Raw genomic sequence first — 17,435 nt, 5'->3', positions numbered from 1 at the left:
AAGACATTGCATAATAGAAAATAGACAAGAAATAATAAAATACCATGAAGATGACATCTAAATACACAAAGCTATATCCTTGCCTGGCATGTTCTGTACTATTGCTGTTTCTATTGATATTCTCTAAGCATGCAGTCTTAGTGAAATCTCTTCTATTACTGCAACCTTTAGGGTTCCTATCAAATTGTTCTCATAAGGTCATCCTGATTACTCATAATTCTATGTGGCAATTGAGAAAAGCCCATAAGATTTCGGCTTGGCAGAAACACAGTTAGGGAAAGCCTACAAATCTTGGATGAGTTCAAATATCCAGATTAAATTTCAGATATTCCAATTAAATTTTACCTTAGAATATTGAAAAAAGGTGTCAGTCTAGTTGCATCTCTGCTCATTGCTTTTGAGAATTCTTTTTTTTTTTTTAAAAAGGTGAAGTGTCACATAAGTCTACTCACTTAGCTGTTGGTTTCTTTTTTTATTTCTACCTATCCCAACATCTGGATTGAATTGTTGTATGGTCCATTTGCTTCTTCTTTTTTGACAACCCATGGTATTCTCAGGAATCACCAAAGTGAGAAGTAAAGTCTGAACATGCACACTGTGACCCTAGTACAGTGATGGCAAACCTTTTAGAGACCGAGTGACCAAACTGCAACCCAAAACCCACTTACTTATCATGAAGTGCCAACACAGTAATTTAACCTGAATAATGAGGTTTTATTCTCATTTATTCTCATTTATTCTTATTATGAGGTACAGCTCATAGGTGATTAACGTTTTTTCGCTAAAAACCCCACAATAACAGAGGTTTCAATGAATCAGACAACTTTTTATTGAAAGGTAAAAGTTTGCATTTCACATGCTTTTGATTAATGTGTCTTTTGCTGTTGTATGCACACTGATAATTTTTCTAACCTTGGCTCATACTTTGTAAGTTTGAGAGCAACACATGCAGCACTCAGGTCATCTGTTAGTCCAGGGGTTTCAAACTCAATTTCAATGAGGGTGTTCTGTTCCCCTCGCCTCCATCAGAGCGATGACTTAATTAGCTGGCACTATCAGCTCTGGCAGCAAGCTAGCGAGTGTCTGCCAAGTGTCTCTGTTATCTCCCTTGATGCCGATGAGTCAACAAACAGTACTTCAGCTCTAGTCAAACAGTTGATTTGCCTGCTATGAAGAGGCATAGCAGCCCTTGCTACTTTTATATCCTGTGGGGTGTGGGTCCATGACTCAGCACTTCCTAGGCCTGCCCCACCCCTGCTTCTGTTGTTCCCGCCTCTCCTGCCTACGCAACCTTGGGTCCAGCCAGGCCTGATTGCCATCAGCTGGGTCTGGAGGCGTGGCCAGGGGGAAAGAGTCAGGGGACGGAGACCTCGTTATCTCCTCCACCTGGCCTGCCTCTGGCTCCTGGAGCTGAGCCAGGGAAGCCGGTGCTCCCGAGGTAAGTCTGATGGCCCTTCCCCCTCACTTTCCAAGTCACTTTCTGGCAGGGGGCCCGGCTTGGGGGGCGCAAACACAACAGAGGGCCGCATCAGGATTGTGGTTGACTTCGGGGGCCAGTTTAGTTAGTTTAGTTTATTCAAATTTGTATACCGCCCTATCTCCCTAGGGACTCAGGGCGGTTCACAGGCAGATAAAATACATATAAATACAAGATAAAATGTCCGTTAAAAAACTTTTTAAATATAGCCCGATAATTAAAACAATATATATAAAAACCCATTTAAAATCTAAATTTAAAAAATTTAAAAAACCTAATCCAGCCCTGCGCAGACAAATAGATATGTTGGGTGTGGTGGGCCTAGCCAGCTCCAATTGCTGCTGTGCTCGCTCTCCTGGGCCAGGTTGCTCGTGTGTGCGGGAGCCAAAGTATGTGAGTCAGAGGGAGATCCACTCCCTCTCTTTATGAGGAAACCTGGCTTTGTAACCAAAGCATCCTCAGTGATAGGATGGTAGACCACCAGGAGTGGTCAGGAGGAGAGGACAAGAGGATGGCAAAAGGCAGCAGGGCTGCTGGTGGTCAAGTGCCTCAAACCTTCATTCTCTCTCATTCTCTCTCGTTATAATCTCCTTCCTTCCTTCCCTTCTTTTTTCTTCATTCTTTCTTCTTCCTTCCCCTCTTTCCTTCTTTTTCTTTATCTTTCCTGTCCCTTCTTGGGTGATCAAATGCAAAAGGGGGAACATTTTTTGATGCCTCCTCACCTTGTGATCAAATGCCACTTTTGCTAGTAGTTTGTGGCCACTTAAAAGACTGAGAACAAACCAAGTCAGTTTATCCTGTGCTTGCATTTCATGGGGACATCCACAGACTACAGTACAACAAAACTCAAAATGATGGCTCTGACAGTTGATCAGAGCTCCTCTGTTTTTGATGTGCAACAGTTTTAGCATTTAAGAACAGAAGTAAGTTAGTTGCTTTTCTATTAATACATAATCCTTAAAAGGGCTTTCCTGCCATGGTCTAATTCAGACTGGAAATATAGCAAAGGAAACTATTTTCCCCCACTTGCTTTGTCCTGTTTTCCCCACTGGAAATAGCTTTTTGCAACACACAACACACTCCTAAGAGCTCACAATTCAAGAATACCAATGTGCACATGAAGTATCTCAGGATGGGGAAGGCCATGGGAGGCCTAGTGATAGAATAGGCCCTCAAGCCTCCCACAACCCACTAAGATACCTTATGCTTCTCCCTCCCTTCCTGCCACAAGGACTTGCAAACATCTGTCTCCTCTCTTGTTTCTCTGTTTCTTTGCTGTTGAGGAAGGGAGATGAGATTTGACTGGGAAATGATTTTCGTGCCAAGAATGGACGCTCCTGGGTGCTATAATATCATGCGGATTCAGGCACCCATCCTGTTTTGCAGACAGTCGGTGTCCCAGAAACTTTTATTCTCGGTGTGAAAATTATTTGCTGGTCTCCTGCTGCTCCCCCCCCACTACTTTCCATTTAACTACTTAATGAGATCTCCCTTGGAGCAAGCTTGCATACAAATGGGATGAGAAAGAGAGAGAGAGAGAGAGATCGAGATCAAGAGAGCAATCCAATTGTGTCTTGTGTGTATGTATGGGAGAGAGAGCAATCCGTACTTCAGCCAGGGCACTCAAATTACTGGCAATGGCACAGGTGATACCTGAGCAGTGAGGGGGGGAGGTTGAGTACGAAGCAAGGCAAGGAGGTGTAGAGTTGCTCCCCAATGCCCTGCACTGGCTTACCTGAGTGCCCTTACCAGCCAGGCACTGAAGCGCCGCAACTGCTGCCACAGCGAGACAGACAGAGAGGAAGGGGGCTCTCCAAACTGTGTGTGTGTGTATGAGAGTGAGCAAGTTGGTGTTCCTTGTTTTAGTCGGGGTACTCAAGCTGCTGGCAATGGTGTGGGGGGGAAGACCCAACTGAGCAGCCGTTTTTCTCCTCGTCCTCCCCACATAAGCAGTGGCAGGCCCTGCAGAACAGCAGGGCCTCTCATTTATTTATTTATTTATTTATTTATTTTATTTGACTTTTATACCGCCCTTCTCCCGAAGGACTCAGGGCAGTGTACAGGCAGAAGTAAAAAAGACAATACAATGTACAATTTAAAATGTAAATTAAAAAACTTATTATAATTAGCCCGAAACTTTAAAATATATAAAAAACTAAAATCCCATTTAAAATTGATATTAAAAATTTAAGAAAATTTAAAAGACCAATAAAATTCAAGCCAGCCCCGCGCGAATGAAAAGATGTGTCTTCAGTTCGCGGCGGAAGGTCCGAAGGTCAGGTATTTGGCGTAAACCCGGGGGAAGCTCGTTCCAGAGTGTGGGAGCCCCCACAGAGAAGGACCTTCCCCTGGGGGCCGCCAGCCGGCATTGCTTGGCGGACGGCACCCTGAGAAGTCCCTCTCTGTGAGAGCGTACGGGTCGGTGGGAGGCATGAGGTAACAGCAGGCGGTCCCGTAAGTACCCAGGCCCTAAGCCATGGAGCGCTTTAAAGGTCGTAACCAAAACCTTAAAGTGCACTCGAAAGGCCACAGGTAGCCAGTGCAGTCTGCGCAGGAGTGGTGTTACGTGGGAGCTACGAGTAGCTCCCTCTATCACCCGCGCAGCTGCATTCTGGACTAACTGAAGCCTCCGAGTGCACCTCAAGGGGAGCCCCATGTAGAGAGCATTACAATAATCCAAGCGAGAGGTAACGAGCGCGTGAGTGACTGTGCACAAGGCATCCCGATCAAGGAAGGGGCGCAACTGCCGAACCAGGCGAACCTGGTGGAAGGCCCTCCTGGAGACGGCCGTCAAATGATCTTCAAACGACAGCCGTTCATCCAGGAGGACACCTAAGTTGCGCACCCTATCCTTTGGGGCCAATAACTCGCCTCCAACAGTCAGCTGCGGCTGCAGCTGACTGAATCGGGATGCCGGCATCCACAGCCACTCCGTCTTGGAGGGATTAAGCTTGAGCCTGTTTCTCCCCATCCAGACCCGTACGGCCTCCAAACACCGGGACAGCACTTCAACAACTTCATTGGGGTGGCCCGGGGTGGAAAAGTACAGCTGGGTGTCATCAGCGTACTGCTGATATCTCACCCCGAAGCCACTGATGATCTCGCCCAACGGCTTCATATAGATGTTGAACAGAAGGGGCGAGAGAATCGACCCCTGCGGCACCCCACAAGTGAGGCACCTCGCGGTCGACCTCTGCCCCCCTGTCAACACCGTCTGCGACCGGTCAGAGAGATAGGAGGAGAACCACCGATACACGGTGCCTCCCACTCCCAATCCCCCCAACCGGCGCAGCAAGATACCATGGTCGATGGTATCAAAAGCCGCTGAGAGATCTAATAGGACCAGGGCAGAGGAATAACCCCTGTCTCTGGCCCTCCAGAGATCATCCACCAATGCGACCAAAGCTGTCTCCGTGCTGTATCCGGGTCGGAAGCCGGACTGGAACGGGTCTAGATAGACGGATTCATCCAGGTATTGGGGTAGCTGTCGCGCCACAGCACTCTCTACAACCTTCGCAACAAAGCGAAGGTTGGAGACTGGACGATTTCTCCCCTGACACGGTGAATTCCAGCTTCAGTTGAGGCATGCAGGCTGCTGGTGGTGGCAGCCACCTAAGTACCATGATTGCCCCCTCCCCAACCAGCCAGCCAGCCCCTCCTGACCTTCCTGCCAGCTGGCGCGAAACCTCACCATTCTTCTCCTTGTCTTTGTTGTTGTCCTCCTCGCCCAAGCGGCAGTGGGTTCTGCTGGACAGGGTCTCATTCCTGCCCCAGTGCAGCGAAATCCGGTGGGCTGGATGTGAGTGTGAAGGGCCTGGTCTCTCAGTGCTTCCTTGCTCAGTTGAAGGCTTTGTTCAGCCTTCATACAGTAAGGCTGGCACATGCAAGCAAGCAGCGCACCAGGGCCATTGACAGCATTGGTTCCTGCACCCGGCCACTTCCGATTCCACGGCCAGCCTTACTGTTTGAAGGCTGAATGAAGCCTTCAACTGAGTGAGGAAGCACTGTGGAGCCAGGCCCTTCACACTTCAATGCTGCTGGTGGCACCGCTCAGCTGGAGAGGTAAAGAAGCTCAGGGCAGCAGGAAAAGGGGGCTGGCCCTGCCGAACCTCACACACCAACCTGTGGATCAGGCTTGGAAAAAGCCAAAGCACCCTCACCAAAGACGTTCACCCATCAGCTGTCAACCTGCCCACATGCACTTTCACTGCACTTTGGCCGAGCCTGGCCACTCACTTGAGAATATTCCCACTTGTGTGCACCCCCCCGGTCCCACAACAGCCAGTCAGGGGATCGAGTGAGGAGAAGGAGGGGGAAGCCACCGCCGTACTTCATGCTTGCTCCTCAGCTGCGGGCATGTCCCCCTTTCCATTGTACCCTCCTCCCGGATTCCATTCCCACCCCACCAGCCCTCGTGTTAGCGAGGTTGGCGTCGGCCACAGCTGGGTTGGGCCAATGTCTCAGGGCGCAGCAACGCGTGCCCACAGAGAGGGCCTGAGTGCCAACTGTGGCCCATGTGCCATAGGTTCGCCATCACGGTCCTAGTATTTAATGTATATGCACGGATTTTGGCAGTAGAAAAAAAGCGTTTTCTATAGTAGCATCAAGGTATCTCTGAGTAAAGAGAGAAATAACTTTTTATATGAAATAACTTTGTATACCCACTTTCTTGATATATTTACTATACCTACTTTCCTGATATATTTTTCAGTTTGTTTCAACAACAAAACAAGTCAATGTGTCCAAGATTTCCTTTGTATATTCAAGTTCTGACAACAAGGTTATCTTGACATTATGAGAATGACAATGAAATAAAAGATAAAGTGACAGAAATATGAAAGAAAATAACCAGAATTTCATGCCTAATGAAGTTTTTGTTTTAAAGTTTTAGCTGGATCCAACCTTGGTTCAAAGTTCTACCATTTACAGTACGAGATGGATTGGCAAACATTCTCTACATACTACAAAAAAAGAATGATTAAATTTTTGTTTCAGTTCAGTCTTAACAAAGGTATTATTGGCTTAATAGAATCTTCTTTTATATTTTAGTAATTTAATTTTTCCCACAGTGCTCCGAGAATGTTGGATACGGTTCCTGCATTTTCAGTGATTAACTCAATAACAAAACATAATTAATGATTGTAAACTGTAGACATTCTCCAAACTGTCAGCCTTTGTTTTTATAGCAGATAGATTAAAACTCAAATTACTTTAAATCATCAACTTTTTGAAAATTCTTATTTTCTTCTTCCAAAAATCTTGCCTGATTCCCCTTAAAGAATATATATTTTGAGTTCTTTACTATAAATATGTTTTGTGATTTTTACAAAGACTAAAATATTTAAAATGGATTGAACTACAACTTTAATGTACTGTTATCTTGGTAATGTTTGTCATAAAGGGTTTTTAGAGAACACTTTGAATTTAGAATTATTGGGAAATGTACCCAAATGAGCCAGAATTTATAAATTTAAGCCTGGCTAATGCTATTTCTTTCTGCACATTAAATCACAACGCTGGAGGACAGAGGACAACGTAGATAGAAATTGATGCATTTAATATTTAATAAGTTTAAACAGTACAATTAAAAGATGAACAGTGGTAGATGCAGGCATTTTGTATCAAACTTAAAATAATATGGTTAAAATCGGAATTAACGTTCTCGCAAGAGCCTATATATTTTATTCTGATTTTAATCGTGTTATTGTAAGTTTGAAATTGTATTGTAAGTAAGAAATATCAAAGACTTTGAAAGGTGGAAAAATTTATAACTCTCCTGGTTAGAGTTAACAGCCACTGTTAAAATGAATATATTATCCAAGATATATTAATTTTTAATTTCAAAGTGCAGTAGTTTGCATAAGTGGTAAGTTTTGCATAATTCACTAAGTCTGCATCGCTATTATATTAATCTTCTCATCGTTCCTATCACCCATCTCCTACTAATAACTGTATGACTGTAATTTGTTGCTGTATCCTTACGATTTATATTGATTTTTTTCTAGTATGATTTGACTGCTTATTTGTACCGTATGACTATCATTAAGTGTTGTACTTCATGATTCTTAACGAATGTATCTTTTCTTTTTATGTACACTTATTTATTTATTTATTTATTAATCCAATTTCTATACCGCCCTTCTCCCGAAGGACTCAGGGCGGTGTACAGCCATATTAAAAATACACAAATACACATAATATAAATAACGGATTTAAAAACATTTAAAACAAATATATTAATTGGCCAGATTGCTAAAACGGTCAAAGCCGACATAAAACCCTTTAAAATTTAAAAGCTATAATTAAAATACATTTAAAATACATTTAGGCTAGTTCCGCACGATTAAATAATAAAGTTTTTAATTCCCGCTTGAAGGTTCGGAGGTCGGGGAGTTGGCGTAACCCCGGAGGTAACTCGTTCCAAAGAGCGGGTGCTGCCACAGAGAAGGCTCTCCCTCTGGGGGCCGCCAACCGACATTGTTTGGTCGACGGCACCCTGAGCAGGCCCACTCTGTGGGAGCGCACAGGTCGTTGGGAGGCTATCAGTGGCAGAAGGCGGTCTCGTAGATACCCCGGTCCTAAGCCATGGAGCGCTTTGAAGGTGGTCACTAACACCTTGAATTGCACCCAGAAGGCTACCGGCAGCCAGTGCAAGCCACGCAGGATAGGTGTTATATGGGAGCAACGTGGTGCTCCCTCTATTACCCGCGCAGCCGCATTCTGGACTAGCTGGAGCCTCCTGGTGCTCTTCAAGGGGAGCCCCATGTAGAGAGCATTGCAATAGTCCAGGCGAGAGGTAACGAGGGCGTGAGTGACCGTGCGTAAGGAGTCCCGGTCAAGGAAGGGGCGCAACTGGCGAATCAGGCGAACCTGATAAAATGCTCCCCTGGCGACGGCCGTCAGATGTTCTTCTAAAGACAGCCGATCGTCCAGGAGCACGCCCAAGTTGCGCACCCTTCCTCTGGGGGCCAGTTCTTCACCCCCAACAGTCAGCGATGGCGAAAGCTGGCTGTACCGGGACGCCGGAACCCACAGCCACTCTGTCTTGGTCGGGTTGAGCTGGAGCCTGTTCCTCCCCATCCAGTGAGATTGGTGCATATGCACCAATCTCACTGATCCAGTGAGAGCATATGCACCAAAGACAAATTCCTTGCGTGTCCAATCACACTTGGCCAATAAAGAATTCTATTCTATTCTATTCTAGTCTAGTCTAGTCTAATCTAAAGAGCAGTCAACTGAGCTGTATGCAGGGGCAAAACCAGAGTAAATATTAAAATTTTGCAAGACTCAAAAGACACAGTACAGTACTTTTCCACATTTAAAATTATTTGAAAGGTTGTAAAATGGGACAAAATTCACTTAACAATTGTCTTGCTTAGCAACAGAATTTTTGCGCTCAATTGTGGTCATGAGTAAAGGACTTCCTGTACAGGACTACCTGTACATCTGAAAAAGATTTCCTCCTTAAGTGTTGACACTTACTCTGTGTGCCTGTGTTTGTTTATTGTTTATTGGATATTTTCAGGAAAAATTAGATAGAGATCTCAGTTTAAAAGTTCCAGCATTGAGCAGGGGTTGGACTATGTGTCTCCTTCCACCTCCATAGGGCCAGTCGATATTCTCTCTGTCATACACACTATTGTACACTTTGACTTCCCTTCCTTTTCATTCTGCTTCTTCTTAGTCCTCCTGGATTCTTTCAGCATAGGATGATATGCTGGGACTGAAACAAGTATGCTCCTTAATTTACAAAAAAGATTAATCATAGTCCAGTTTACATCCTCTGGAAAGCCTATTGTCTCATTTCTTTTTTGATCCAGACTAAATCCCATTGTAACAAATGGAACATATTAGATCCTACAAACTGAGCTAAATTATGTTACGTGTTTTCTTTTTTGTTAGTCAGAGGATTTATAAAGTTCTCTTACATAATTATTTTGAGAATGAGTAATGTACTGTTTACTTCTCTTTTGTACTGGTAGGAATCAGCATAGGTTTAGCTATTTTTTAAACATGTACAAATAAACATGTTGTGATGATTCCAAGTTAATGTAGGATTTTACAAGGATTAAAAAAAATTCAGAAATTATCAAAAGCAGAATAGGAAAAACAGACTTCAGTTATTTTTGTTTTTATTGGGATTTTTTCACACAGTATATCAGGGATAGAACTATAAAAATAGTATGTACATTACAGAAACCTTTAACGATGTTTTCTTATTTTGGGGTTGGCATGTGACGTGAATCATTGTGGTTTGCAGATTGTTGTAAACCATGATTATGGCACACAATGACATGTGCATCTTGCTGTAACACTGTGATGTTCTTGCATACAAAAATAAAAAGGAGAAGGGCGGGATATAAATGCAAATTAAAAAAAAATGCACTTTTGTTATTACAAAGCCAGGATTCTACATTTAACACAAACTTATTGGTATTTATTTATTGGGAATTATAGTCAGTCATCTGAAGATCTACCCTTCATTTATATCATGTTATAAGCTAGGTAGTCTTAGTTTTTCTGGTTCCATACTTTGGTTCCGTTTTGGAAAACAGGGTCAATATTCATTTATGTCAGATTTTTCTGCCAACCTTACAAAAAGTTTGTAAAGTATACAGACAGAAACTCTATAATTTTATTTTATTTTTTTACATTTATATCCCGCCCTTCTCCGAAGACTCAGGGCGGCTTACAGTATATAAGGCAATAGTCTCATTCTATTTGTATATTTACAAAGTCAACTTATTGCCCCCCCAACAATCTGGGTCCTCATTTTACCTACCTTATAAAGGATGGAAGGCTGAGTCAACCTTGGGCCGGGCTTGAACCTGCAGTAATTGCAGGCTATTATGTTCTAATAACAGGCTCCTTACAGCCTGAGCTATTCCGGCTAATTTGTGATAGAAGTTGATATTTATTTATTTTTTGGTATCAATAATACTTCTACAGGGTGTACCTTTAATTACTATTTCATATAACTTTAAAATATGTCTCTCATAGAATTATGATTTTTTGACATTAAGGGAATTTCTATGAAAAATACAGAAATAGACATTGATTAGTTATTAGATAAAATGTTAATTACCATCAAATTTAAATGTTTTTAAGTGTATCAGGACCATGCTAATGATCTGGCTGATACCAGGATACTACTTTTATTGACAGAACAAAAACAACTGATCAACAACTACATCTGAAAAAGTATGGACTGCACAAACAACCAAAAAGAAAAATTACATTGGGCAGGATGGAATGGTAGAAAAACGTTTATTTATTTTATTTTATTTTATTTTATTTTATTTTATTTTATTTTATTTTATTTATTTTGTCACCACAATATATATAAGCATAAACACGAAATAACTATACTATATATAAGCATATATATAACCATAAGTATGTAATAACTATATTAATTGGATATAATGAAAGGAAACAATAGGACAGGAACGGTAGGCACGCTTGTGCTCTTATGCACGCTTCTTCTTCTTCTTCTTCTTCTTCTTCTTCTTCTTCTTCTTCTTCTTCTTATTATTATTATTATTATTATTATTATTATTATTATTATTATTATTAATGTTTTATATTAAACATGCAATATAGTTAAACAGATTAGATTTCATTTATACATTGGTACATTTTATGGACGATTAATAGGAATATTTTTCAATATAATGCATAAAGCATTAATGTGAGAAAACAATAGCAAAGAATCTTACAACATATGTATCAATTATGGTGTAAGCTATTGTAGGATTTAGATTGTTTCAGAAGAGACTGATGAAATGGACTCTAATCTATTAAAATGTATAGTACAATGAATTAGTCATCAAAGTACTATAAAATATGATAAAAAGATTTTAAAACAATTAAATAGATTAAGTGCATAAAAAGTAGCTTTATCAGATTTAATTATATTTATGCAATAAAATGGAATCATTCATAAGGTATGTAGCAATATTTTTATTTTAGTTCTCCCCACACCACCCACTGTAGCAAGCCACTTATTTCAACATAACAATGGCTACCTCTGGTACCGGAAAACCACTTAAGCCTTGTAGGAGGTTTATTTTCCCAAAGAAGGAAGAGGTGGTGGTGGTAGTGACAGAATCATTCTGGGAACAGGATCAAATCAAAGTTTTTTTTTAGGAAAGTATGTGTGATAGTGCTTTGGCACAAATATGTTCTATCGTCATATGTGATTTTGTGGGGAAATGTGAAGATCCAAGTCGATTGAAGAAATACAAATTATCACAGTAAAGGGGACAAATGAATCAACCAGAGGGATTTGAGAGAGTAAAAGCATTTCAGAGAAGAAGCAGTAATGTTTAGTAGCACCGGAGTGAAATAAACACTTTGAAAAGAATGGGAGAAGAACTCTTCCTGAAGGAAGAATAAGAGTCATTACAATAATAAGTGAAAATAAATTTAAAATGTTCAAAAGACTTTGAATATTGAGCGTTTTAATCACTGTTTATGCTTCATAAAATCCCCCAGTTTCCTGGAAAACAATGCTTCTTCTTTTTTTTTTGTCACAACAGTATACACAAACATCAACATAAATCAGCAAAATATCATATAAGCATATATATGAGCAAAGTATGTAATAATTGTATTAATTTGATATAATGAAAGGAAACATTAGGACAGGAATGGTAGGCACTTTTGTGCTCTTATGCACGCCCCTTATAGTCCTCTTAGGAATGGGGTGAGGTCAGTGGTAGACAGTTTTTGGTTAAAGCTTTTGGGAGTTTGAGAAGAGATCACAGAGTCAGGCAGTGTGTTTCAAGCATTAACAACTCTGTTACAAAGATCATATTTTCCCCCACATCTTATTTTTACTCCAATGGAGGAAGAGGGAAATACTGCTCTGTCCATGAATAGGAGTTTAAATTTTAAATGATCCTGTCTCTGCTTATATAATGATATCCAACTGGCACAATTTAAAACAAACAAGCAATCACCACATAAAATCAATCCACATTCAGTTAATATAATTTGCCAAAGGGATGTAAAAGAGGCTGCAACTAGATAAAGTGAGATCACAAAAAGGAAAGGCAATGATTGGGCAACAAATGAAAAGGTGATGAGCACATCTTTAAGATAAGGGACATGATTGATGTCAACATCAAGACTTCAGAAATAGTTTTGAAATCGTACTCAACAAAATATACTCCACTTACAAGAATATATTTTGATTTTATGTCTGTAGGCTTTAACAGGGGAAACTTTCTTTTCTTTAAAAGGCTGTGTGGTAGGCAGAAAAGATACTGCCCCGTTTTCATGCTAGAGAAAAGGTTTGTTTGTTTTTTTAATTTGAATTTATATCCCGCCCTTCTCCGAAGACTCAGGGCAGCTTACACTGTGTTAAGCAATAGTCTTCATCCATTTGTATATTATATACAAAGTCAACTTTATTGCCCCCAACAATCTGAGTCCTCATTTTACCTATCTTATAAAGGATGGAAGGCTGAGTCAGCCTTGGGCCTGGTGGGACTTGAACTTGCAGTAATTGCAAGCTGCTGTGTTAACAATAAATAATAATAATAATAATAATAATAATAATAATAATAATAATAATAATAATAATAATAATAATAATAATAATAATAAAATAAAAAATAATTGCTACCAACCTGCCTTCCATTGAGGACCTGTATACTGCACGAATCAAGAAGAGGGCCGTGAAAATATTTACAGACCCCTCGCATCCTGGACATAAACTGTTTCAACTCCTACCCTCAAAACGACGCTATAGAGCACTGCACACCAGAACAACTAGACACAAGAACAGTTTTTTCCCCGAAGGCCATCACTCTGCTAAACAAATAATTCTATCAACACTGTCAAACTACTTACTGAATCTGTACTACTATTAATCTTCTCATAGTTCCCATCACCAATCTCTTTCCACTTATGACTGTATGACTATAGCTTGTTGCTGGCAATCCTTATGATTTATATTGATATATTGACCATCAATTGTGTTGTAAATGTTGTACCTTGATGAACGTATCTTTTCTTTTAGGTACACTGAGAGCTTATGCACCGAAGACAAATCCCTTGTGTGTCCAATCACACTTGGCCAATAAAAAAATTCTATTCTATTCTATTCTATAACAGACAGACTTAGTCTGCTGAGCCACCAGAGGCCCATTCTATTATTTCCAGCTTATATTGTTCAAATATAAATTTTTTTGCCCCAGGTTGTGTTTTTAACAGTTTCACATTTTCTCTCTTAAATCTTAAAATAGTAATAATACGTGCAGGCTATAGCAGTCCTGAGTCCGGAAGCTACATCCGGCCCTTGAGCAGTCTCAATTGGGCCTGCTGCAGAGGGGGGGAGGGGGGGACATCAGCAACATGAGGGGTGATGCAGTGGTGAAATCCAATTTTTTTTACTACTGGTTCTATAGGTGTGGCTTGGTGGGCATGGCTTGGTGGGCGTGGCTTGGTGGGCGTGGCTTGGGGTGGCAGGGGAAGGTACTGCAAAATCTCCATTCCCACCCCACTCCAGGGGAAGGATATTGCAAAATCCCCATTCCTTCCCCACTCCTGGGGGAAGAATATTGCAAAATCTCCATTCCCATCCCACTCTGGGGTGACCCAGAGGTGGTATTTGCTGGTTCTCCGAACTGCTCAAAATTTCCACTACCTCTTCTCCAGAACCTCTCAGAACCTGCTGGATTTCACCCCTGAGGTGATGTGGCAATGGCAGAGGGTTGGGGAGGCTGGTGTGGCGGTGTAGTGGGGGCAGGGTGGGGACAACATTAGGACAGGGAGGCAGTAGCAGGGGGTGTTGGTGGCGGCCCTCCACAACAGTCCTAATTTGTCATGGGGCTCCTTGGGAAAATCAATTGCCCACTGCTGCTGTATACAAAGATACATATTGAATGATAAAAGAATCTGAATGTACTACCACAAAAAGAGCCTATTTTAATTTATATCAGGGCTACCATATTTGCAAAAATCCAGATGACCACTAGATGGCAAGGTTTTAAAACCAGATCTGAAAGCTCTATGAAAATTAGTGGAAAGAATGGAGACTAAATTAACACCTTTGTTCTTGACTATTTATTTTTAAATCCTGTTAGGATTGATTAACACATATGCATAGAAGGACTGAAGGACTAGAATTAGTTAACTGTTTATTTGGTTTACCCAGAAGGTCTTCTTTGAAATGAATCTGGTGAAAAGGTGAGAAAAAAGTAGGAATGTGCATAGGGCCATTGATTAGACTTTTTTCTCATTGTTGCTACATTATATAACTCCTGGAAGTGTTAAAAAAGCTACATTTTAGATTTTCTTACTGAGAACCAGCTTTACTGAACTCAGAGTATTTACTATATAGGAGTGACAAGAAATTGAATTAAGAAAAACTTTAAATGAAAAGCTACTATGCAATATAACTCTTCTGCTAATACTGCTAGAGAATTCTCTCAGATGGTGCAATTCTAGATTTTACCTGGGAGTAAGTTTCATTGAATTCAGTGGGATTTTTTCCCCCCCAAAAAATGAATGACATTCCTTCTGTGGAAAGCTAAGCAACCACAAGTTTATTTCTTCTGGCCTATAAAACACTTGCGTCGGGAAGTATTATGCCTTTCTTAAATTGGATAAATTACCGTTACAGAGGGTGGTTCGCCACTGAACCTAGGGACCAGATGAGCCCATTAATTGCTGCGTATCTAGTGGGTGAATTTGAAAAATGTGCTAATTCATTTATTTAACCATGGTTTATTGAATTAGCTCAGTGGACCTTCATAGTTCGTACAACAAATAGAACCATAGACTAATCACTCTATATGTGTATAATACACTGAGCCAATAAATTAGTCAGATAACATTTCTTAACAGTACATTGTACTGATTCATTCTTTCTTGTATAGGATGTAAGGAGCTAATATTCTCCAAAGAAGCTTGATTTATAGAGTGCAACTAATATCTGGTTTCTTGGTATTTGAGCTACTAGATTCACAATAGATTTTGGAGGTGGGGGCAGAGTTGTCTTCGAGTCAGTGTTGACTCTGGGCAGCTGCCTTAGGCAAGTCTCCAGTTTTCTTAGCAACTTTTTCCAGAAGTGGTTTTCCATGGCCTTTTTATTCCTGGGGCTGAGAGTGTGTGACTGTTCCAAGGTCACCCAGTTGACTTTGTGCATAAGGTGGAAATACTTACAGTATCCTGGTTTCTAGCCTGGTGCCTTAATCACTACAGCAAACTGGCTCTCTAAAGTTTATTATAGATCCATTCATTATTAAGAAATCTATTCATTATTATTGCCCCAATTACGTACCTACCTACCTACGTAGGAAAATTTGTATTTTAAACATTATTCTTTAATAGGTCAAACTCTTTTTATGCAAACAGATGATTTCTTCCTGATTTCTTTGTTTGTTTGTTTCTCCTCTTTGTCTTTCAATCAGATTGTTTCTGTAGATGCCTAAGTATCTGCAGAAATTTTTATGGAAGCAGGTTTAATTGCATTGCGCTTTGCACAAACACTGGTTGTTTCATTGTTGTGCATTTGCCTTGGTTGTTTTTTGTGAATTAGTATCATTTTCCAAGACAAAAGCACACAACATTATTGATTTTATTCGATTACAATCTTTACATCTTTTTTTAAAGAATACATGAGAAAATACTGATTCTTGAGCAGCTGCATGCCATATTGCTTGCATATCAAGGTTTTCTCAAAGACATAGGAAGACACAGATAAGGAAAATATGCTGCTTTCCTGAATATTGTATGTACCCACACCTCAAGTCCCTTTGGTCCTTAATTGCTTTGCTGCCAGAATCATCTTCCCACTATATTGACATATAACATACACACACATATACTCAAAAACTTGAGGATAACTATCTGAGCTGTCATATTTAATAGGATTGCAAATTCAGAATGCAATTTCTTTATTGCGTTTATTGCCTTCTTCACCATGAGGACATTCCTTACGGTGGACACGCTCCTCCACCATGAGTGTTTTGAAGTTTGTTTCTAGGTCTTTCTTCCTCTGAAACTTCTTTCATTAAGATGCAAGTAATTTTGTGGCATTAATTGCTTGCTCTACATTTTGCTGACTATGACATTAAGACTAGCCCTAATAATTTTTAAAAGATTTATCTATAGGATGGAGCCATTGTTTCACCCCATGGAGGGAACGGTCAGCTGCCACCTTATGCTTACTTGTGCTTTGCTACTAGGTGGTAACAGACTGCTATGACCCGTGGGGAGGGGGAAGGAAAGGGGAATGTTTCAGGAAACAAAAGCAAGTGCTGTGTCTCCTCGAGATGCTGCCTCAAGGTTGCCCAGCTGGAAGAAGGAGGAGGCCACATACCAAACTATGCTTGATGTAACCATTATGAAAACATCTTGCCTGAACCTGATGGGTTACCCTGGTGTGGCAATGAGATACGTTTAAGGGAGGGAAAAGTAGAACATAAGGAATTTGGAGTGGGATTTTCAGTTCTGGCTTTGCACTACTGCAATACACTTGATCTCTAATAAACTATACCTTTCTCAACAAATGGATGAATGTTTTTATTTAGAGTTCTAAGTTGTGGCAGGTCTAATTTTGTCCTTAACCATAGTATATTCTAACTTCTCTCATATAAGTTGGAATTTGGAAGATTAATGCTGTGGAGGGGTTTTTTTTTTTTTTTTGATAAATGCTCATACTTATTTGTGCATCTTAAATTGTCCCTATTTTCCTTGTATAGGAAATATTCTAACAGTTATTTTAGTCTTTATTACATTTCTTTTGAGATCTGTACTCCTTTTTGCATCATATAGTCTAGCTAAGCATTTCCTTTAATAAGAAGTACCATTTGTATACAAAAGCAGATTTATATTCACATTCCCAACTATCACATTGCCATTATCACCTCACAGTCCTTATATAGTCATCTAGAAATATATTAAGTAATAAATGGCACAAGGTACATCCCTGTCTTACTTCTTG

At 40.4% G+C, this 17,435-nt stretch overlaps 1 protein-coding gene across 6 annotated transcripts in view; it reads left to right on the top strand.

Moving 5' to 3' along the window:
• Positions 1-17,435, top strand: part of SUPT3H (SPT3 homolog, SAGA and STAGA complex component) — a 291,243-nt gene that overhangs the window by 127,174 nt on the left and 146,634 nt on the right. For 3 of the 6 annotated variants that reach the window (XM_058183513.1, XM_058183522.1, XM_058183503.1), the window contains one exon: positions 10,643-10,732. The exons of the other annotated variants lie outside the window; for them this stretch is intronic. In XM_058183513.1, the coding sequence (XP_058039496.1) occupies positions 10,643-10,732 (90 nt within the window). The remainder of the gene's footprint in view (positions 1-10,642; positions 10,733-17,435) is intronic. 6 annotated transcript variants of the gene reach the window in all.

This window comes from Ahaetulla prasina, chromosome 1, assembly GCF_028640845.1.
Source record: "Ahaetulla prasina isolate Xishuangbanna chromosome 1, ASM2864084v1, whole genome shotgun sequence".
NCBI classification, from domain to species: Eukaryota; Metazoa; Chordata; class Lepidosauria; order Squamata; family Colubridae; genus Ahaetulla; species Ahaetulla prasina.
This window is presented reverse-complemented; position numbering and strand designations above follow the sequence as displayed.